Source organism: Calonectris borealis, chromosome W (genome assembly GCF_964195595.1).
Source record: "Calonectris borealis chromosome W, bCalBor7.hap1.2, whole genome shotgun sequence".
NCBI lineage: Eukaryota > Metazoa > Chordata > Aves > Procellariiformes > Procellariidae > Calonectris > Calonectris borealis.
Window position 1 is genome coordinate 29,621,871 of NC_134351.1, and position 19,152 is coordinate 29,641,022.

The 19,152-nt window shown below is 41.3% G+C and overlaps 1 protein-coding gene across 1 annotated transcript in view; it reads right to left on the reverse strand.

Moving 5' to 3' along the window:
- The window catches only part of LOC142075098 (proprotein convertase subtilisin/kexin type 5-like), a 307,009-nt gene that overhangs the window by 79,231 nt on the left and 208,626 nt on the right, over positions 1 to 19,152 (reverse strand). The window contains exon 9 of the mRNA XM_075136116.1: positions 5,891 to 5,991. Within this exon, the coding sequence (XP_074992217.1) occupies positions 5,891 to 5,991 (101 nt within the window). The remainder of the gene's footprint in view (positions 1 to 5,890; positions 5,992 to 19,152) is intronic.

The window sequence follows — 19,152 nt, forward strand, 5'->3', positions numbered from 1 at the left end:
AATTCACTGAAATTCTTTATCTTTTCCCAGCATTACCTTGTGCTAGCCTTGCCTTCATACAGGTAAAGACAAATGAAGTATATAGCTCATCTGAAGAGAATAATGGGAGAAAACACAGACTCTCTCACAGACATAGCAGATTCATAATTCCATTTCAGGTGCTATTTCTAACTCATGTAACTGCATGTATAATTTATTCTTTTGGCAGCACTGAAGCAACCTTTTTTTTTTTTTTTTAATTTGGCTTCTCCATAGGAACGTGGCACAATGCCCACCAGAATGAATGTGTCATACTGACTGTCTCTCCTGACTTTGATTCATCCAAATCCCAAGTTCAAACCTTTCATCAATGAGAAAGGTTTATTGATATCAACAGTGGATGGTTATGAGTAACGCACATAGTTATTTTAGTAATAAGATTATTACCTATGCTGACTTAATAGGTTATACTTTACACTCATAACTGCTGGTTTACAACTAGCAAAATTCAGCACTGTGTAATGAACATAAAGAAGTGCAATACACAAGCAAGCATTTATTCATAGAGCTTAAGCAGAATACTAGATTCACTGGTAACTGATTAGATAAAACAAGTGTCTACCATAAGAAAACCAAAGAATTTGAAGATTATAAGATGCCTTTCTTTGTGTGAGATAGTTGTTTCATATATACATTTCTGCATTGTGCCCCCTAAGTTTCCAAATAAGCATTTTGAAACTCAGTTGTACTTCTTTGGTTCCTGAAGGAAAACATGCTATTTTATACTCAAATACTGGACTGGAAATATGATTCATAAGAAAGATGTGTTCATATAAGATTAAAATAGGGTGTAAGTAGATCACCTTCCCAAAATTCTTCCTTGCCAGGATTTCAGGACCAGATTCCAGTTGGAAAAGCCAACTAAGTGAAAGGTTCAAATCAGTAGGTGTGACGGTGTGCTCCCCCTGCCCCTGACCTGACCTTTTCCCATAACCCTGCTCAAGTGATAACCACCTGTGGCGACCATGATGGATGTGTCTGGTCGTGATGGATGCATCCAGCTCAAAGTGGATTTGGGGGAGACAGATAACAACACAATAGGCAATGCGTCCACCTAACCACAGTGCTGGTCAATGTCCGACTCAAGCCAAATTTGGAAGAAACTAATGAAACTAAGTGGGCAGCCCAAGAGCCCTTTGAGCTCTCCTGCACGGCAGCGGGCTGCACGCCAGGATCTCCCCTTGAGTAGGGACGCCTCTCAGGGTTACTCCTCGAGGTTGAGAGATTCCTTGCTGCAACAGATCCTCGGTAAGTGACTCATAGCATGCTAAACTTGGAAATCTTAGCTAAGTGATATAAAGGATTGATTGTGCATATATAATCCTTTAGACATAAACCGTTGACCAAGTCTGGGACTAGGATTGGATCCAGCCGCACCTAGACTCCTCTCTGAGAAGGAGTTTAGAAAGCAAGGGGGTCCTTTCTGAACCTCATGACTCAATGGGAGGATCTCCCTGACAGTTTTGTCTGACCCTGTCCTCCATGCAGTAAACAAAGTGTACCATGCCATTGAATCTTGTTAACTCACTGTCGCACTTACTATCAAACTTAGTTAAATCAGTGTCTTACATCAATAAACATATTGTTACTTCTCTCTTACGAGTGAAGTGCATCTCTCCCTCTTACTCCCTCCGCGACAGTAGGCAGGTAAGAGGTCCTCCATTACCTATTTGCCAATCCTGCCATATGGGGCTTATCAAAGAAAGTGGCAGGTTGCAGTGGAAATCTGCCTTGCTTATTTTCCATTGGTTTAATGTTTCTTTGCGTGTTAGTTAAAGCAACCTTTTTCTCACTATGAGTTCTAACTCATATCCAGGCCAGGCTAGTGCTCTATTTCTCCACTGATGTGTCCCAGGAACAGAACTTGGCTTCTGGGGAAAACTGACCTCATAGGTTTATACCCCTTCCATGCTATAGTTTGTGGTGTTTTCCAGCACAAAGTGGAATAAAACTATACATTATTCCAGGCACATTCAAGAAGTATTCAGAACTAAGTGCTCCAATTTTTTAACAGCTTGCTGTATGACAAGCATAATTAACCTTGCAAAAGCCCTTTCCAACTAATACCTTTAAAAAAATCTCATATAAAAACTAGTGCTATTAGCACAGGCACTAATATGGATTTTAAGGAAGAATCTATGTAAATGCAGACTCTAGCTGTATGCAGACCAGTTCCAGTTAAGCCTTTATGTTGAGCCACAATATCATGTGTGCTTTATATGCCATACATTTTAAAATCATTGGAGAAAATACTTAAGATGGCTTTAAAATTTATGTTTTCATAGGGGCTGTGTTTTTTTTAAAATTCCTAGCATTTATTTAGAATCACCTAACTCTGCAGGTATCACAGGAGAAAAATATAACCCGAATCTTCAAATCAAATAAATAAATAAAAATGACTATTCAGAAATTGCTTAAAATCATCTAGATATAGTTTTTATACAAACAAATTTAAGACATTCACATTGAATATATTGTCATGGTCTCCTTGCAATATTAAAGACCTTACGCCATCATCTATCACTGCACAAGACCAAATGTTCCCCCTAGCCTAAGCATGAGGTCAGGCTAATATACAGAAGAAAAATCCAACAGCAAGAAAGGCTTTCTTTTTTTTTTTTTTTGCATTTCTGATGGTGGCTCTATTCAGAAGATTAGTTGTAAGTACTCAGAGTAATGTTAGTGAATGGAAGGCAAATGAAGTGGTGAAATGCATGAAAAGCACATTTATGATGTCATTAAAATAATTCATTTGAAATTATTCAGAAATTAATTTGGAATGAAGTGAGAACCCTTAATTTACTGAAACTGAATAGAACCTGAAAGAAGGCAAAATCGATAAATTTTCACCCTGAATCTCTTGTACCATGCAACAGAGTACTACAAATACAAGAAGTGACTAGGATCTTTATTCACTGGCACATTTTGCCTGCATCACTACATGTGAAGCTTTAATACATTTTTTTTCTTTACTCCTATCATATCTGTTATCATAGAAACTATTAATTTGGAAAGAAAGATACTAGTCCATAGGCAGTAACCTGGATTTCCCATCAATATACTCACCAATATACACAGAGAACGAAGTCTGTGTAAAGTCTAAGATTCTCAGTACGTCTTAAGATATCACAATCAGCAATAGCTTGGCTGTAGGCAGTGTGCTATAATTCTTTGAAACTTTCAATTACAACAATGATTTGTTAGGAAATGAACACAAAATGCTATACAGAGATACAAACTCTGAATTGCCAGCAATGTTAATGCATTAAAAAGTAATTATAAAAAATTTCCACAAAATTAAGCTTTGGCACATGCAATTTTATCCGTATATGCAGATTGTTTAGAATGAACTTAAGTATTTTACAGCTGAGATTAAGAAGAGATCGAAAAGAATGTGTTTTTTTGGGAAATAATAGCATTATCCTAACTTTTCAAAATAGTTTTGTTTCTACTGATTGCATTAAGAAAATTAATTATAAAGATACAAGTGCTGGACTACTTAAGATTATATCAGCTTTTCAATTACAATTTCTTATTTTCATGACTATAATTCAGCAGCAAAAATGTATTCTGTGTTGAATATTGGCCCATGGTTTCTTTGAAAAAGCAACATTAAAAATGGAAACAAACTTGCTGCTACAAATTACACACCATTTGAAATGACTTTGTGCACAAATTTTTTACTTCCTTCAAAGGAACTGAGTGTCCTCAAAGGAAACCAGTTTTCCTCAGAATTTAATAGAATCAGTCTCTTAGCACTTAGAAACATTTGATTTCAAGCAGGATTTGGGGTGGAGCATTACAACTTAGACCTGCAAATATAATCCAACACAGCAGAGTAATGCATAAGATTTTGAAAGACAAATTTACCTCTAATATTTCTGCTGTTACATAAAGCACATTAAAGATACATATTAGACACGAAGAGCAAAATCCTGAAGTTGAGAAAACTTTTCTGAGCTAAAGGTAAAAGGACTAAGAAGCTATATTATCTACTTTTTTTAAAGCTGTGGAACTTAACCCATTAGAAAAGATAGACTGCTTGTTTCAACACACAGAAGTGTGGGTTTTTTTTAGTATTGTATTAATTTATGTTCATACTAGCCCAGCACTGTCCCAATACTTTTTTTAACGTTCAAGAACACAGACTGTGAAAAGGAGCCTGATAATGCAAGAGGCGACCTACAGTAGCCTGCAGAGTACAGCAGATCCTGGGCAGCACTGTAAGGGTACCTTAAGCCATTGTGAGGGTACCTTAAACCATTCAGTGGAAACTGCCTGTGCTCAACACTATTTCAAGTTATTTCAACACTGAGTACTCTGCCATCATTTCCATCGTGTCATCTTTCCTGCATGTATAATGAGCATGCGAATCTTTCCTGACCTTGGAAGGGTACTGTGAATTTCTATGACGCAGAGTTTCTAAAGCACTTTGAGATCCCTGAATAAAAGGTGCCAGATCTATCCATATAGACAATGCAATCATCAGGCACAGTCAACATGGGTTCACAAAGGGAAAGTCCTGTCTAACTAATTTAATATCCTTCTATGATAAGGTCACCCACCTAGTGGATGAAGGGAAGGCGGTGGATGTAGCTTCCTGGATTTTAGTAAGGCTTTTGATACTGTCCCTCACAGCATCTTTCTGGACAAGTTGTCCAACTGTGAGATGAGCAGGTACGCGGTGCGCTGGGTGAAGAACTGGCTGAATGGCAGGGCGGCTCAAAGGGTTGTACTGAATGGGGCTACATCTGGCTGGTGACCAGTCACCAGTGGTGTTCCTCAGGGTTCAATTCTAGGGCCAGTTCTGTTCAATATTTTTATCAATGATCTGGATGCAGGAGTTGAATGCACCCTTAGCAAGTTTGCTGACGATACTAAACTGGGAGGTGCTGTTGACTCTCTTGAGGGACGAGAGGCCTTGCAGAGGGATCTAGATAGATTGAAGCACTGAGAAATCAATGGCATGAAATTTAACAAGAACAAATGCCGGATTCTGCCCCTGGGATGGAGTAATGCCAGGCACAAGTATAGATTGGGAGGGAAGTGGCTGGAGAGCAGCCCTGCAGAAAGGGATCTGGGGGTGCTGGTTGACAGTAGGCTCAATAGGAGTCAGCAGTGTGCCCTGGCAGCCTAGAGGGCAAACCGCATCCTGGGGTGCATTAAACACAGCATAACCAGCTGGTCAAAAGAGGTGATTATCCCGCTGTATTTAGTGTTGGTGCGGCCTCACCTTGAGTACTGTGTGCAGTTCGGGGCCCCACAATTTAAGAAGGATGTGAAGGTCCTTGAATGCGTCCAGAGGAGGGCAACAAAGCCAGTGAAAGGGCTGGAAGGCATGTCCTATGAGGAGCGGCTAAGGACTCTGGGGTTGTCTAGTTTGGAGAGAAGGAGGCTGAGAGGTGACCTCATTGCTCTCTACAGCTTCCTGAGGAGGGGAAGTGGAGAGGGTGGTGCTGATCTCTTCTCCCTGGTATCCAGTGATAGGACATGTGGGAATGGGTCAAAGCTGCATCAGGGGAGGTTCAGACTGGATATTAGGAAACGTTTCTTTACTGAGAGGGTGGTCAAACACTGGAACAGGCTTCCTAGAGAGGTGGTCGATGTCCCATGCCTGTCAGTGTTTAAGAGGCATTTGGACAATGCCCTTAATAACATGCTTTAACTTTTGGTCAGCCCTGAAGTGGTCAGGCAGTTGGACTAGATGATCGTTGTAGGTCCCTTCCAACTGAACTATTCTATTTTAGTCTAGTCTAGTCTAGTCTATATATGGGTTGGTTGTTTTAGGGGTTTTGGGCGGGGGTGTTGTTTGGTTTGTTTTTTTCTTTTCAGAATATAACTCGGATCTTACTTTGCTTCCAGTGCCAGTGCAATGATGCCTGCAGCCATAGGTGCAGAGGCTGAGGTTCCAGTATGGCTGTCTGTGCAACGCTGCCTCAGGTCTGTGGTGATCTGGAAGAAATTGAATGTGCGAAATTTAGAACACAGTTTCAGAAATCAGGACAGGTTTCATTTGTTCGAATGAGTCACATGTAAGTGGAAGGTATTTCCTTCTTTCATTTCAAGGAAAAAAAAAGGCTTCATGTATGCAATGATTTGAGATGTTCACATTCTACAGAGAGCTTGAAGACATTCATGAACTTGGAGAATTGTTCTCTATCACACTAAAAATGTTAGTCTGTCTCAGCTTTTTTCATGGCATGACCAACAAAATACTTATAAGTTAGAAAAACATACACAGGGTTTTATAACAGCATGGTTAGAACTCTGCCCTTCTATTTGCATTTTTAGAGCACTTCCCATCCAGGACTCTCAAAGTGCTTTATAAATAGGAATTAATTAAACCTCACAGTGTTCCCATCATACAGACTGATTATGCCCATTGTAGAGACTACAAAACAGAGGTACAGAGGGGTTAATTGGGTTGCCTGAAGTCACACTGGAAGTATGAGAGAGAATAGAATAGTTATGCTCATGCTAAGTGCTGTGTTTAATCCATAGTCCCTTCCTTCCTGTTTTATGCAATAATTCACATGGAATTAAGTGACATCTGTAAATCCTGATGTCATCACAGATTTGGTTTAGAGATCACCTATACTGCTATATATTTTTATATGTGATCTAAGTGGATGTATAAAGCCATAATGTGCAATACTAACTAAAGAGACACTCTTCTACTTAGTGTTAGGATGTTCCTGTCTCATAAAGAATTTTAGGTAGATATTTTGTGTAATACAATAAATCACACACAAAAATGTATTTATTCTGAAGATGCTTCTTTCAGGCAATATTAATCTAAAGAGATTCTAATTTATACTTTTATTTCTGAAGAAGTTGTTCCTAGGAAGAGCAAGGCAGTAGAGACAAGAATTCACTACCACCTAACAGAAGCTCAAGCAAAATCCATGTGCATGTTAGAACACTTACTAGCAGACAGCAGTCCACAGCATAGAAACTTCCAAAAAGGCGGCAGACTGAATGACCTGTGAGGCCAAACCTTATTCTCAGCATTTCAGTTAATACTTGAGATTCAGTCACTAATAGACATAAAATATCTGCCTATGAGGGGCAAAGAAGTTGTTACTTATGCAAATTCTTACCTAAATAAGAAAAAGTTGCTAAAAATATATTCACTAGCATCATACTTCATTTGCAAAACAGACGAGCACAAAGAAGCAGGAAGGAGAGGATCAAAAATCACAAAAAAGTACAGGATGTAAAAATATCTGTCTGGCTTTGAAGCTGGAAGCTATGCAAAATATGATCTAAAAACCTAGCCACATGCCATCTGAGAACAATACAGGCAATTGCAAATAGGAGGTATAGGTTTCACACATATGCATTAATATTCAGAAGTAGATATATTACATAATTCATATAAGGCTGCTGAAAGTTTTAGTGACATGTAAAGATGTGCAGGCAAACACAAAAGACTTCTAAAAGATAAGTTAACAGGACCTATGAAGTGATTGTTGAAAGCAGGTGAAACAAAATGGCAGGTTCTAAAAACTGAAAGGATGGATTTATAATGTCATGCCCTTAAATTTACCAAAGGCCAGATTCAAGAATACTGAACTCTACAAAGGACCTTTTTTGCTCTATTATTTAATATCCTTCATATTTGCACACACATTTTCATTAAAAAATTCTTTTATCTATTACCAACTAAAAGTTGAATCCTACAAATAAAATGTTCATATCTTTTCTTTATATCTCTTCTTCCCTCCTATCAATTGTTCATTAATTTAGACAATGAAAATTAAGTGTTGCAAAACCTATTTGCATGCACATCCTATAAATGCCCTGAAAATGTTAAGAGATTAAACTGCAGCAGGAACAGCCCTAAGACTACACTGCCTATATGTGCAAATGCAAGTAGTGATATTGCAGATGAAATTAAAATGGCCAAGGATTACAGGATGACACACATCCAAAGAGCGATATGTAAGCTTCAGGTATCCCTTTTGGAAAAACATTGGTCAAAGCAGCAGCAGGGAATGGAAGGGAGGCTAGGAAAAAGGAAGGGCAGAAAAAGACTAATACATGCTTGTCTCTTTCACAGCCTGGTGACTTGTTCCCTGCCAAGAAGTGTTGCAGCAGACACTTTCCTTAGATGACTGAAGGATAACAGGAGCTCAGGCTTGGAGAAGTGCCTTCATAGCAGCTTTGCCCTAAAAGACATTTTCTAAATATAGTGAAAAGCACACTGCATTGTGCTGTCTGTGTTTCTGATCCTCTGGAAGAAGAACACACTTCCAGAGCGGTTTTATGTCCTGTACCTACAGATATCAAGCAAACAAAACCATGACCCTTCTTTATTCTGCAGTGTTGTCTCTCATGTTCTAAGGAGACATTGTGGAAGCAGATAGAACTACAGCCTCTTATCTCAGCAACTATTTCAGCAGAGAATGTGTAAAAAACAAAAGCTTCCTAAGCGGAAAAACCTGTCCTGGTTTCGGCTGGGATAGAGTTAAATTTCTTCCTAGTGCTGTGTTTTGGATTTAGTATGAAAAGAATGTTGATAACACTGATGTTTTCAGTTGTTGCTAAGTACCCTGCTAGTCAAGGACTTTTCAGCTTCCCATGCTCTGCCAAGTGCACAAGTGGCTGGGAGGGAGCACAGCCGGGACAGCTGGCCCAGCTAGCCAATGGGGTATTCCATACCATGTGATGTCATGCTCGGTATATGAATGGGAGGCATGGTCCAGGAAGTAGCAATCGCTACTTGGGTCGGCAGGTGGTGAGAAATTGCATTGTGCATCACTCACTTTGTATATTCTACCATTATTATTATTATTGTTGTTGTTATTATTATTGTTATTGTTATTGTTGTTATTATTATTATTATTTTCCCTTCCTTTTCTGTTCTATTAAACTGTCTTTATCTCAACCCATGAATTTTACCTTTTTTTTCTGATTCTTCCCCCCATCCCACTGTGTGGGGGGAGGAGCGAGCGAGCGAGCGGCTGTGTGGTGTTTGGCTGCCTGCCGGGTTAAACCACAACAAAAGGGAAGTTACCCACGATCGGTCCATGTAATATTTCTAGTGCCCTGAGTTATATCCACTTCTACCACTTTTGAAAACACTAGATTTGACTGAAGGCAATGACAATGTATCTGGTACTGGCATAGTTTAATTAACATGAAATTAGCAGCCTAGGACACCTTAAGGAAAGTTAGATAAAAATTTACTGCAATCCCTGCCATATGTGGAAGTCCAGCAGCTTTCAGAAAATGCACAGATTTATTAAAGAAAAAACTAGACACACCATAATAGTTTTGTATAAGCAACTTGCTCTGAAGATTTAAGGAGATGCCATTTCTGTACAGTCATTATTAAGGTTGTTCCATCAGTATTCCCATAGTTTCATCTATTGGGACGTTAATGACTCAGGTCAAAACCAGAATTTTCCTTAGCAGAGAACATGCTTACTCTTCCTGTCCTAAGCCTCTTATTTCCTGCTATTTCATATTTCATGACTTGAGCCTTCTGAACTGATTGAACCATTTTTTACCTGCTGCTATAATTCCTCAAGATATGTTGATTTCTACCAATCTGTGTCCCTAAAAGTGACAAGTGTTTAACAAAAATATACTGTTCCTTACTGCGTCCTTGGTGTATCTGTATTTACTCAAAATTGAAGGTGCCATGTTGTATCTCAATACTCTGTGTTTTAAGAACCAACAGGTTCAGAACAATGGTTCTCTTTTTTGTTTTTGTTTTAAGTTCTGCTTAAAGCAGAAGCTGGTCAGCAAGGCAGAAACATATCTTAAAAGAGAAAGAAATTCAGCAGATGACATGTGACATCATTGTTTTATGAAGAAAAGAAATAGGAGAAACAATAAGTACAGAGGTTATTTATAGAAGATGAGTAGTATAATAGGTTTATAAATTATATCCATGAGGGATTATCATATGTAAATTCATTAGGGCTTTAAGAAATTATCTGAAAAAGGAAGTCAAAGAAAAGATGATGCATTTGTGCAACATTTGATAAATTCAAGGCCCATATAGATAGCTATAGCTAGGTGGTGCTTAACCTTTTCTAGCTGTATGGTCCTGAGTGGGGAAATGATCTTCCAGCATTGTCCTATAGCATTCAAAATAGCAGAGAAGAGAAGAATAGGAAAAAATACCTTCACAACTGTATGTCATTGGCTGTTACTGCTACGCTCACTCTATTCTGAAAGATTACCTCCATAAAGTACATTTTTATGGTCTTTACCTAGCCTTCATTGGCCTTTGTCTCTGAGTATGAGTTTCTATACCCGTGTCTGCACTTTGCAGCTGCTCTTGAAAACACCTAAAAATAATTCTAATTCTTTTCTCTAAGTGTGTATGTAAAAGGCATACATCCAACTGCATCTGTGAAATGTTTGTATGTTTTGGGCATGTACAATGCATCCAAAGGTTGGAAACAGTCCATAATGGGCAAACATTTAATGTAATATAATTTGGTACAGCATAAAGTCAAGTACATTTTGAGTATGTTACCTGAGCAACAGACTGCAGTACTCATGTAAGATGCTAACATCAGCGTGTGTTTCACTGCAACCATTAGCCCAAATTGTTACAGACCAGAAGTTGTTGTCATTTACATTAGTCCAAAGTCAGTAAAAAAAGCTCCATGTGGAAAACAGAGTTGTGTAGATGAAATTATGCAATCAGATAACTATGATTGTACAAGACTGAAAAAAAAACCCAAACTAGAAAACGTCCTAAAATTATGTTACATCCCATATTTGTAATAAACAATTATAAAAGCATGTAGGAATGAAAAGAGAAAAAAAGTCATCAGGCAGTTATAAAAGTGTGGGTGCTACTATTGATTCATATCGAAGCCAAAACATTATCATAGGAATTTTTACTTGTCCCTTTCTAGTCCACAAAATGAGCGTCTAAAATTTGGTGACTGGTTATCCACCTCATAATAAATTCTGCAAAAACTTGGATAGAAAAACAGAAAAGAAAAAAAAAAAGGCATAAGAACAAGAGGAATGCAATGAAAAATAAGTAGTAACTGGAGAATCTGACATTATAAAGCAGTAGCCATCCACTGTCCCTTAATATCAGATCTGTATTTCTGTACTACTACATTGCAGAATCTCATATGACATCTGAGTTTTTTCTCATTTACATGAGAATGAATTCATATAATTTTAACTGCAAATACCTGTATTGGGTCTGGCTGGGATGGAGTTAACTTTCCCCATAGCAGCCCTCATAGTGCTGTGCTTTGTATTTCTAGGTAGAACGGTGTTAATAACACACCAGTGTTTTTGGCTACTGCTGAGCAGTGCTCCCACAGCATCAAGGCTGTCTCTCCAACCCACCCCCTGCCCACAAAGGCCGGTAGGCTTGGGGTGGGCAAGAGGTTGGGAGGGGACATAGCCTGGACAGCTGACCCAAACAGATCAAAGAGATATTCCATACCATATGACGTCATGCTCAGCAATAAAAGCTAAGAGAAAGGAGCAGGAGTGGGGGGCATTCTTTATTAAGGCGTTTGTCTTCCTAAGCAATTGCTATGTGTACTGAGGCCCTACTTCCCAAGAAGTGGCTGGACATCGCCTGCTGATGGGAAGTAGAGAATAAATTTTATTTTGTTTCCTTTGCTTCCGCGCGTGGCCTTTGCTTTTCTTTATTAAACTGCCTTTATCTTTACCCACAAGTTTTTCATCTTATTTTCTCCCCCTGTCCTGCTGAGGAGGGGGAGTGAGAGAGTGGCTTGGTGGGCACCTGGCAGTCAGCCAAGCTTAACCCACCACAGTCCTGTGTGGCGCCCAACGTGGGGCATGAGACAACAGCAGTTTTGAATTGAGTGTGCTATAGCTATAGTCGTAATTCAGTAGCAGGCTTCTGTGTGGGTCATGGAGTTTGCTTATCTCTTTATTTTGCTGAGCTTGGGAACATGTTAATACAAACAATGGCTATGCACTTGGCCCTGGCACTGATGCCCTTACTGTGCTGGGGGAGCTGTCTTGTGGAGAGGATGAGGGAATACACCTCCCTCTTCCTATCCGGGATTGATGTGGGTGGTTTTATTGCGCAGGCTCCCAAGGTCATTGTTCACCCTTATGTGAGCTGTTTAATACTACTAATTCACACTGGCTTGTTGTCAGGTTTGTGGAATCAGGTTTGTGGAATCTAGTTTCATCCTGGTGTAAGGGGAGACAACTTCTGGGTGAGGCAATACTGAAATGTGCCCTGAGGTGGCCGATCCCTGGATGGCAGGGTGTGTGGAAGGATTTGGGCAGGTGCCTAGGGCGGTTATCACCTCCCAAAGCCTGGGATTTTATGCCTGAACAGGCAAATAACCCTGGTAAACTGACACACCACCTGATAGAAGGGTGCCTTGCCTACCCCAATGAAAACCAGCAGCTTCTAGCACTGTATTGGGGCTTGACCTGTGCCTACCGAGCCACAATTCAGTACTATCAGAGGACTGTGGTTAAGGCAGGGAGCCAAAAAACCTCTGAGAATGCCATGATTGAGACCGGGATACAAACTACATCTAAGAACACGATAATTGAGACAGGGACCCAAACCGCATCTGAGGACACCATGGTTGAGCTAGGGACCGAAAACCCAACTACAGTAATTGCCCCAGTAGTGAAAAAGAAACAGTGGACAAGGAGGTCAATGGGTCCATATCATCGATTAGTCAGGGAGGAGGAGGAAGGGTCTGACCAAGAAGCTGGTCCTTCAGCAAAGAAATGGGAGGAAGGAGTGAGAGAAATCACCCAAGAGGCAGAAACTACCCAGTCCCTGACCTCAAAAGAACTTTGAGACATCCGCGGAAAGATTACAGATGCCAGCCACGTGCTGCCTGGCTGCTCCAATGCTGGGATAGCGGGGCCAATAGTCAGCAACTGGAAGGTAAGGAAGCCAACAGCTGGGATCCCTTGCTAGAAATCGGGGAATTGACAGAGGAGTTGGAAAAGAGGCAGCAATTTGCAGTCTCTGGAGGCGGCTCCCATCAAGTGTGAGGGCAAGATATCCGTTCAAGGAAGATCTTGTGAATTACCAAGGAAAGCGGACTACTGCTGAGGAAGACATCCAGTACCTGAGAGAATTAGCGGTGCTAGAAGTCATCTACAGTGACCTGGATGCAAACCAAGTCTCCAAAGATCCGGATGATGTCCTGTGTATACGGGCCATGTGGAGGAACGTGGTTCAAAACGCCCCAGCGTCATATTCTAACAGCTTGGCAACAATGTATTGCCCAGATATGGATACACCAACTGTGGAAAGAGCATCTTCCTAGCTCCAAAATTTTGAAGAAATTCTCTGTCCCTCCTCATCCCCACAGGCCAGCGCCTCGGCTGTCAGGGGTGCCACAGAGTCAGTCCCCTCCTGCCCCGGTCAGAGGGAAAGGGAGCCCCAGGCGCATGCTACGTGGCACAGTCTGGTTCTTCCTGCGTGACCAGGGGGAGGACATGAGGAAGTGGGATGGTGAGCACACCTTTAAGCTGGAAGCCCATGTATGCAAACTGAGGGGGAAGAGACCTGCTAAGAAGGGGCCACCCAAGAAGGCTGTCAGCTTAGTTGCTGTTGAGTCACAAGAAGGCAATCGGCAGTCTCCCAGATGTAGAAGAAGAACTGAGATCACCTCCCTTGATTCTGGTGAGGGGACTTCTGGTCTGGCACTGAAAGGGTCAGGCAGTGAATACTCCGACCAGGAACAGGAATAGAAAGGGTCCCTGCCTTTGGCCAGGAGGAGGAAAGGGATGGATGACTGGGTTTACTGGACTGTGTGGATTGGATGGCATGGCACATTGGACCCACAGAAGTATAAGGCTTTGGTAGACACTGCTGCACAGTGTACCCTGGTGCCATCAGTGTATAGGGGCACAGAACCCATCTGGATCTCTGGAGTGACAGGGGGATCCCAACAATTGAGTATATTGGAGGCTGAGGTGAGCTTAACAGGGGACAAGTGGAAAAAGCACCCCATTGTGACCGACCCGGAGGCCCCGTGTATCCTTGGCACAGACTACCTCAGGAGAAAGTACTTCAAGGACCCAAAGGGGTACCAATGGGCTTTTGGTGTAGCCACCATGAATACAGAGAAGATTAAACAGCTATCTACCCTGCCTGGCCTCTTGGAAGATCCCTTCATTGTGAGCTTGCTGTGTTGCGAAGAATAGCAGAGTTTGTTTTCACATGGAGGGGTGCCCAATACACCTAGAATCTACTACCCCAGGGATGGAAGCACAGTCCTACCATTTGTCATGGACTAATCCAGACTGCATTGGAACAGGGTGATGCCCCTGAACATCTACAATACATCGATGACATCATCGTGTGGGGCAACAAGGCAGAAGAACTGTTTGAGAAGGGAAGAAGAATAATCCAGATTCTTCTGAAAGCTGGTTTCGCCATAAAAAGAAGCAAGGTCAAGGGACCTGCACAGGAAATCCAGTTCTTGGGACTAAAATGGCAGGACGGATGTTGTCATGTCCCTATGGATGTGATCAATAAGATAGCAACTATGTCCCCACCAGCTAACAAGAAAGAAGCACAAACATTCCTAGGCCTTGTGGGATTCTGGAGAATGCATATTCCAGGTTATAGTCAGCTTGTGAGCCCTCTCTATCGAGTAACCCGAAAGAAGAACTATTGTGAGTGGGGCCCTGAGCAACAGCAAGCCTTTGAGAAGATCAAACGGGAGGTAGCTCATGTGGTAGCTCTTGGGGCTGTCCGGACAGGACCAGCTGTGAAAAAAAGTGCTCTACACTGCAGCCAGGGAGCATGGTCTCACCTGGACCTTCTGGCAGAAAACACCAGGAGAAACCCGAGGTCGACCTCTAGGGTTTTGGAGCCCCGGAGTATCGCAGATTGGAAGCCCGCTACACCCCGCCTGAAAAAGAGATACTAGCAGCATATGAGGGGGTTTGAGATGCTTCAGAAGTTGTTGGTACAGAAGCATATCTCCTCTTGGCACCGCGATTGCCTGTGCTACACTGGATGTTCAAAGGAAACATCCCCTCTACACATCACGCAACCAACGCTACATGGAGTAAGTGGGTAGCATTGATAATGCAACGGGCTCGAATGGGGAAACCCCAAACGCCCAGGAATCCTGGAAGACATCATGGACTGGCCAGAAAGCAGGAGATAGCTCATGCGGTAGCTCTTGGGCCTGTCCGGACAGGACCAGCTGTGAAAAAAAGTGCTCTACGCTGCAGCCAGGGAGCATGGTCTCACCTGGACCTTCTGGCAGAAAACACCAGGAGAAACCCGAGGTCGACCTCTAGGGTTTTGGAGCTGGGGGTATCGAGGATCAGAAGCCCACTACACCCCGCCTGAAAAAGAGATACTAGCAGCATATGAGGGGGTTTGAGACGCTTCAGAAGTTGTTGGTACAGAAGCACGTTTCCTCTTGGCACCTCAATTGCCCGTGCTACACTGGATGTTCAAAGGAAACATCCCCTCTACACATCACGCAACTGATGCTACATCGAGTAAGTGGGTAGCGTTGATAATGCAACGGGCTCGAATGGGGAATCCCAAATGCCCAGGAATCCTGGAAGAGATCAAGTGGCTGGACATCACCTGCTGATGGGAAGTAGAGAATAAAATTTTTTTTGTTTCCTTTGCTTCCGCGTGCAGCCTTTGCTTTTCTTTATTAAACGGCCTTTATCTCGACCCACAAGTTTTTCATCTGTTTTTCTCCTCTTGTCTCGCTGAGGAGGGGAGTGATAGAGCGGCTTGGTGGGCACCTGGCAGCCAGCCAAGGTTAACCCACCACAGATACATAATACATGTTTTAGCAAAATATAAGCATATATAAAAGAGCCTTGTTTCTAATTGAGCCTAGGAAGATTTAGTTCTTGGCTTTAATATGATTTAAATATTTTATCAAAAGCCTGGAAGAAAACACCAGCAACTTCTGATAAATGTTGTACTTGTAGAAACATTGGCAAAAGAGAAAGTGATGATGAGGGTAGGTCTGGATTGAGTACCAAATCAGTACTGCCGATGGTAAATGGCCCACTAAAGAGACCATACCTACTCTCGTATCTCTCCTCAGAGCAACAACTCTGAAAAAGACTAGAAAGAGCTCTGAATGTGATTTGAGAGTCACACAATGATGAACACGTAACATGACAGTGAGGCTAACATCTTTTTCAGCTTTAATGTATAAAGAGAGGAGAAGTGAGCTGGCGCTCACAGATACACATTACCCTGTGTGTCTGGCACTGATGTCATTACTACTGCAATGGTGTGTCCAGTTCAGGCGCCCAAAGCCCATAAAATGGTAGAGGGTTAAGAAGAAAACATGCCTTATATAGAATGATGCAAGGAGCTTGACTTCATTTATCAAAGACGATTAATTGAAGATTTGATCAGACTACATGGGCTAAGTGAAAGAAGTCAGACAACTAAAGTGCTCTTCACATGAGTAATAAAATGTGACAAGACCAAATGCCAAGAAATAGAAACTAGAAGAGCTCAGATAGCAAACGAGTGAAAAATTTTAATTGGAATGGGTAAACAACTTACCCTAGATTTTAGTGCATTTTCTGTCACTGGAAATTTTGAAAGCAAGATAGGGTGTGTTTGTAAAAATTATACTTGAGTCGACCATAACCATGGGATTTGAAGGATTCAGGGAAGTCCTATAGACTGCATTATGCAAGAGGTCAAACTGGAGAATCACGATCATCTCTGCTCATCTTATATTGTATTAGCCTTACTTAAACATGAAAAAGAAGTTAGTGAAGGTCTTTTAAAGGATAGTAGAGGAAATCATAGAATCATAGAATAGTTTGGGTTGGAAGGGACCTTTAAAGATCATCTAGTCCAACCCTCCTGCCATGGGCAGGGACATCTTTCACTTTTTTTGCTCAAAGCCCCATCCAACCTGACCTTGAACACTTCCCAATGATGGGGCATCTACAACTTCTCTGGGCAACCTGCTCCAGTGTCTCACAACCATCATCATAAAAAATTTCTTCCTTATGTCCAATCTAAATCTATCCTTTTTTAGTTAAAAACTGTTAGTCCTTGTCCTGTCACTACAGGCCTTGGTAAAAAGTCTCTCTCCGTCTTTCTTATAAGCCCCCTTTATATATTGAAAGGCCACAATAAGGGCTCCCAGGAATCTTCTCAGACAACTGCGACAGTCAGCTTGGTGTTGTCTGCAAACTTGCTGAGGGTGCACTCAATCCCACTGTCTATGTTGGTGATGAAGATATTAAATCATATTGGTCCCAGTACGGACCCTTGCGGGACACCACTCGTTACTGGTTTCCACTTGGACATTGAGCCATTGATTGCAGCTCTTTGCACACAGCCCTGAATTTTTAGCCACAAGCTCTCAACCTGTTCATTGCTGTTTTTCAGAGACAGCTGTGTGCAGTCAATCCATTTTTTTACATAGAGGGCAACCCTCCCACCCTTCCTTGCCTGTCCCTTCTGAACAGTTTATAGCCATTGATTGCAGTGCTCCAGTTGTGTGATTCGTCCCAGCAAGTTTCAGTGATAGCAATTAGATCATAGCTTTCTAGCTGCACAGTGGCTTCCAACTCCTCCTTTTTGTTACCCATGCTGCATGCATTGGTATAGAGGCACTTTAGTTAGGCTATTGACTCTGTCACCTTTTGAGTAACACGCCCTAATTCCTTTGAAGCTTTTCACAGGTGTTTCCCTGTTGGTTCCTAATACATCAGCAGCCCCCGGCTCTTCTCTGTTGCTTAAAACTCCATCCCCTCCCCCCCACTGAGTCTAGTTTAAAGCTCTCCTTATAAGTCTGGCCAGCTTGTTGGCAAAATCCCTCTTGCCCCACTTGGTCAGGTGAATCTCATCAGCTCCCAACAGACCTGGCTTCTCAAAGGTAGATCCATGATCATAGAAGCCAAGAAATTTAATCACAGAAGTGAGGACTGTAGGAAATGGAGTAATTTCTTTTCTTTGTTATTATTTACCAGGGAGAACAAGAAACATGCCAGGAGAGATCAAGAGATAAGGTTTCTGTGGAGAGAAGCAAGTAAAGAACAGAAAAATTACTGGAAAAAAGAGGTACTTCAGAACAAGTTGAAAACAAAAATTAGATCATATGAAAATAAGGAAGGTACCAAGAAGGGATGACCAGCATCCCAGAATCCTGAAAGACAAAGCAGACAATTAAAAAAAATAGCTGCAAGTATTTTTAGCTTCTCTCTGACAGAAAAGGAGGTATCTACTATGGGCCAGAAAGAAACTAATAGCAAACCCGTGCTTAAGACAACATTTGGGAAAAAAAAAAAACAAACCTAAATTTTCTGATCAGGAAGAAATTAAGATCTTCAAATTATACACCAGAATAAATAAGCTTGGAAGAAGACCATGATCAACAAACCTGATTAGTCCTAATACAAGAGTGTAAAAGGCTAAAAGGAATTGTATATTGACTATTGAAAAGCATATTAAATCCACTCAATTTGCAAAAGCAGATATACCATAGCATACAAATACTAATGCTATCGATAGATTATCAAACAGAATTAATAACAATTCCTGACTTTCCAGCCAAAATGAGAACATAATGGAAAATGGATGCAGATTATTTAGGAATGAGGTGAGAAACAATGCTGGAAAGATGAGGTTAACCTTGCTTACAGAATATGAGCTACCAGGAACAGGCAGCAATATGAATAATACTGGATCCAAATAAACCTGAGAAAATAGAGAGGTAGGCAGTAAAACTGTTTCTAAAATCATGTATGTAAAGTATGAAAACTAATGAGACTTGGATTAAAAAAGAAAGGAAAGGAGGATATGTTCTGAAGCCTACTGACAGGCTGCAAGATATTGGTCAAGAAATAAATCTGTGTTGCTGGTAGTAGCAATAGGATCTTTGAAAGCATCACTTAGAGCTGGCAGCAATTTGGTGAGTGGAAAAATATGAATTAGGCATATCTACATTGCATCAGACAGCAACATGCAGAGATACCCATGTTGGCTTCAAATTACTAGCTTTGGGACTGTGATGGTATGGTGATACCAACTTAGTAACACACCTGGGCAAACTAAACTTGTCCAAATATGAATTTTTTTCTAAAGCAGTCCATTCATTAGTGTAAATAAGCAATCTCTCTTTCCCTCCCCCAAAAGTTACTATACAA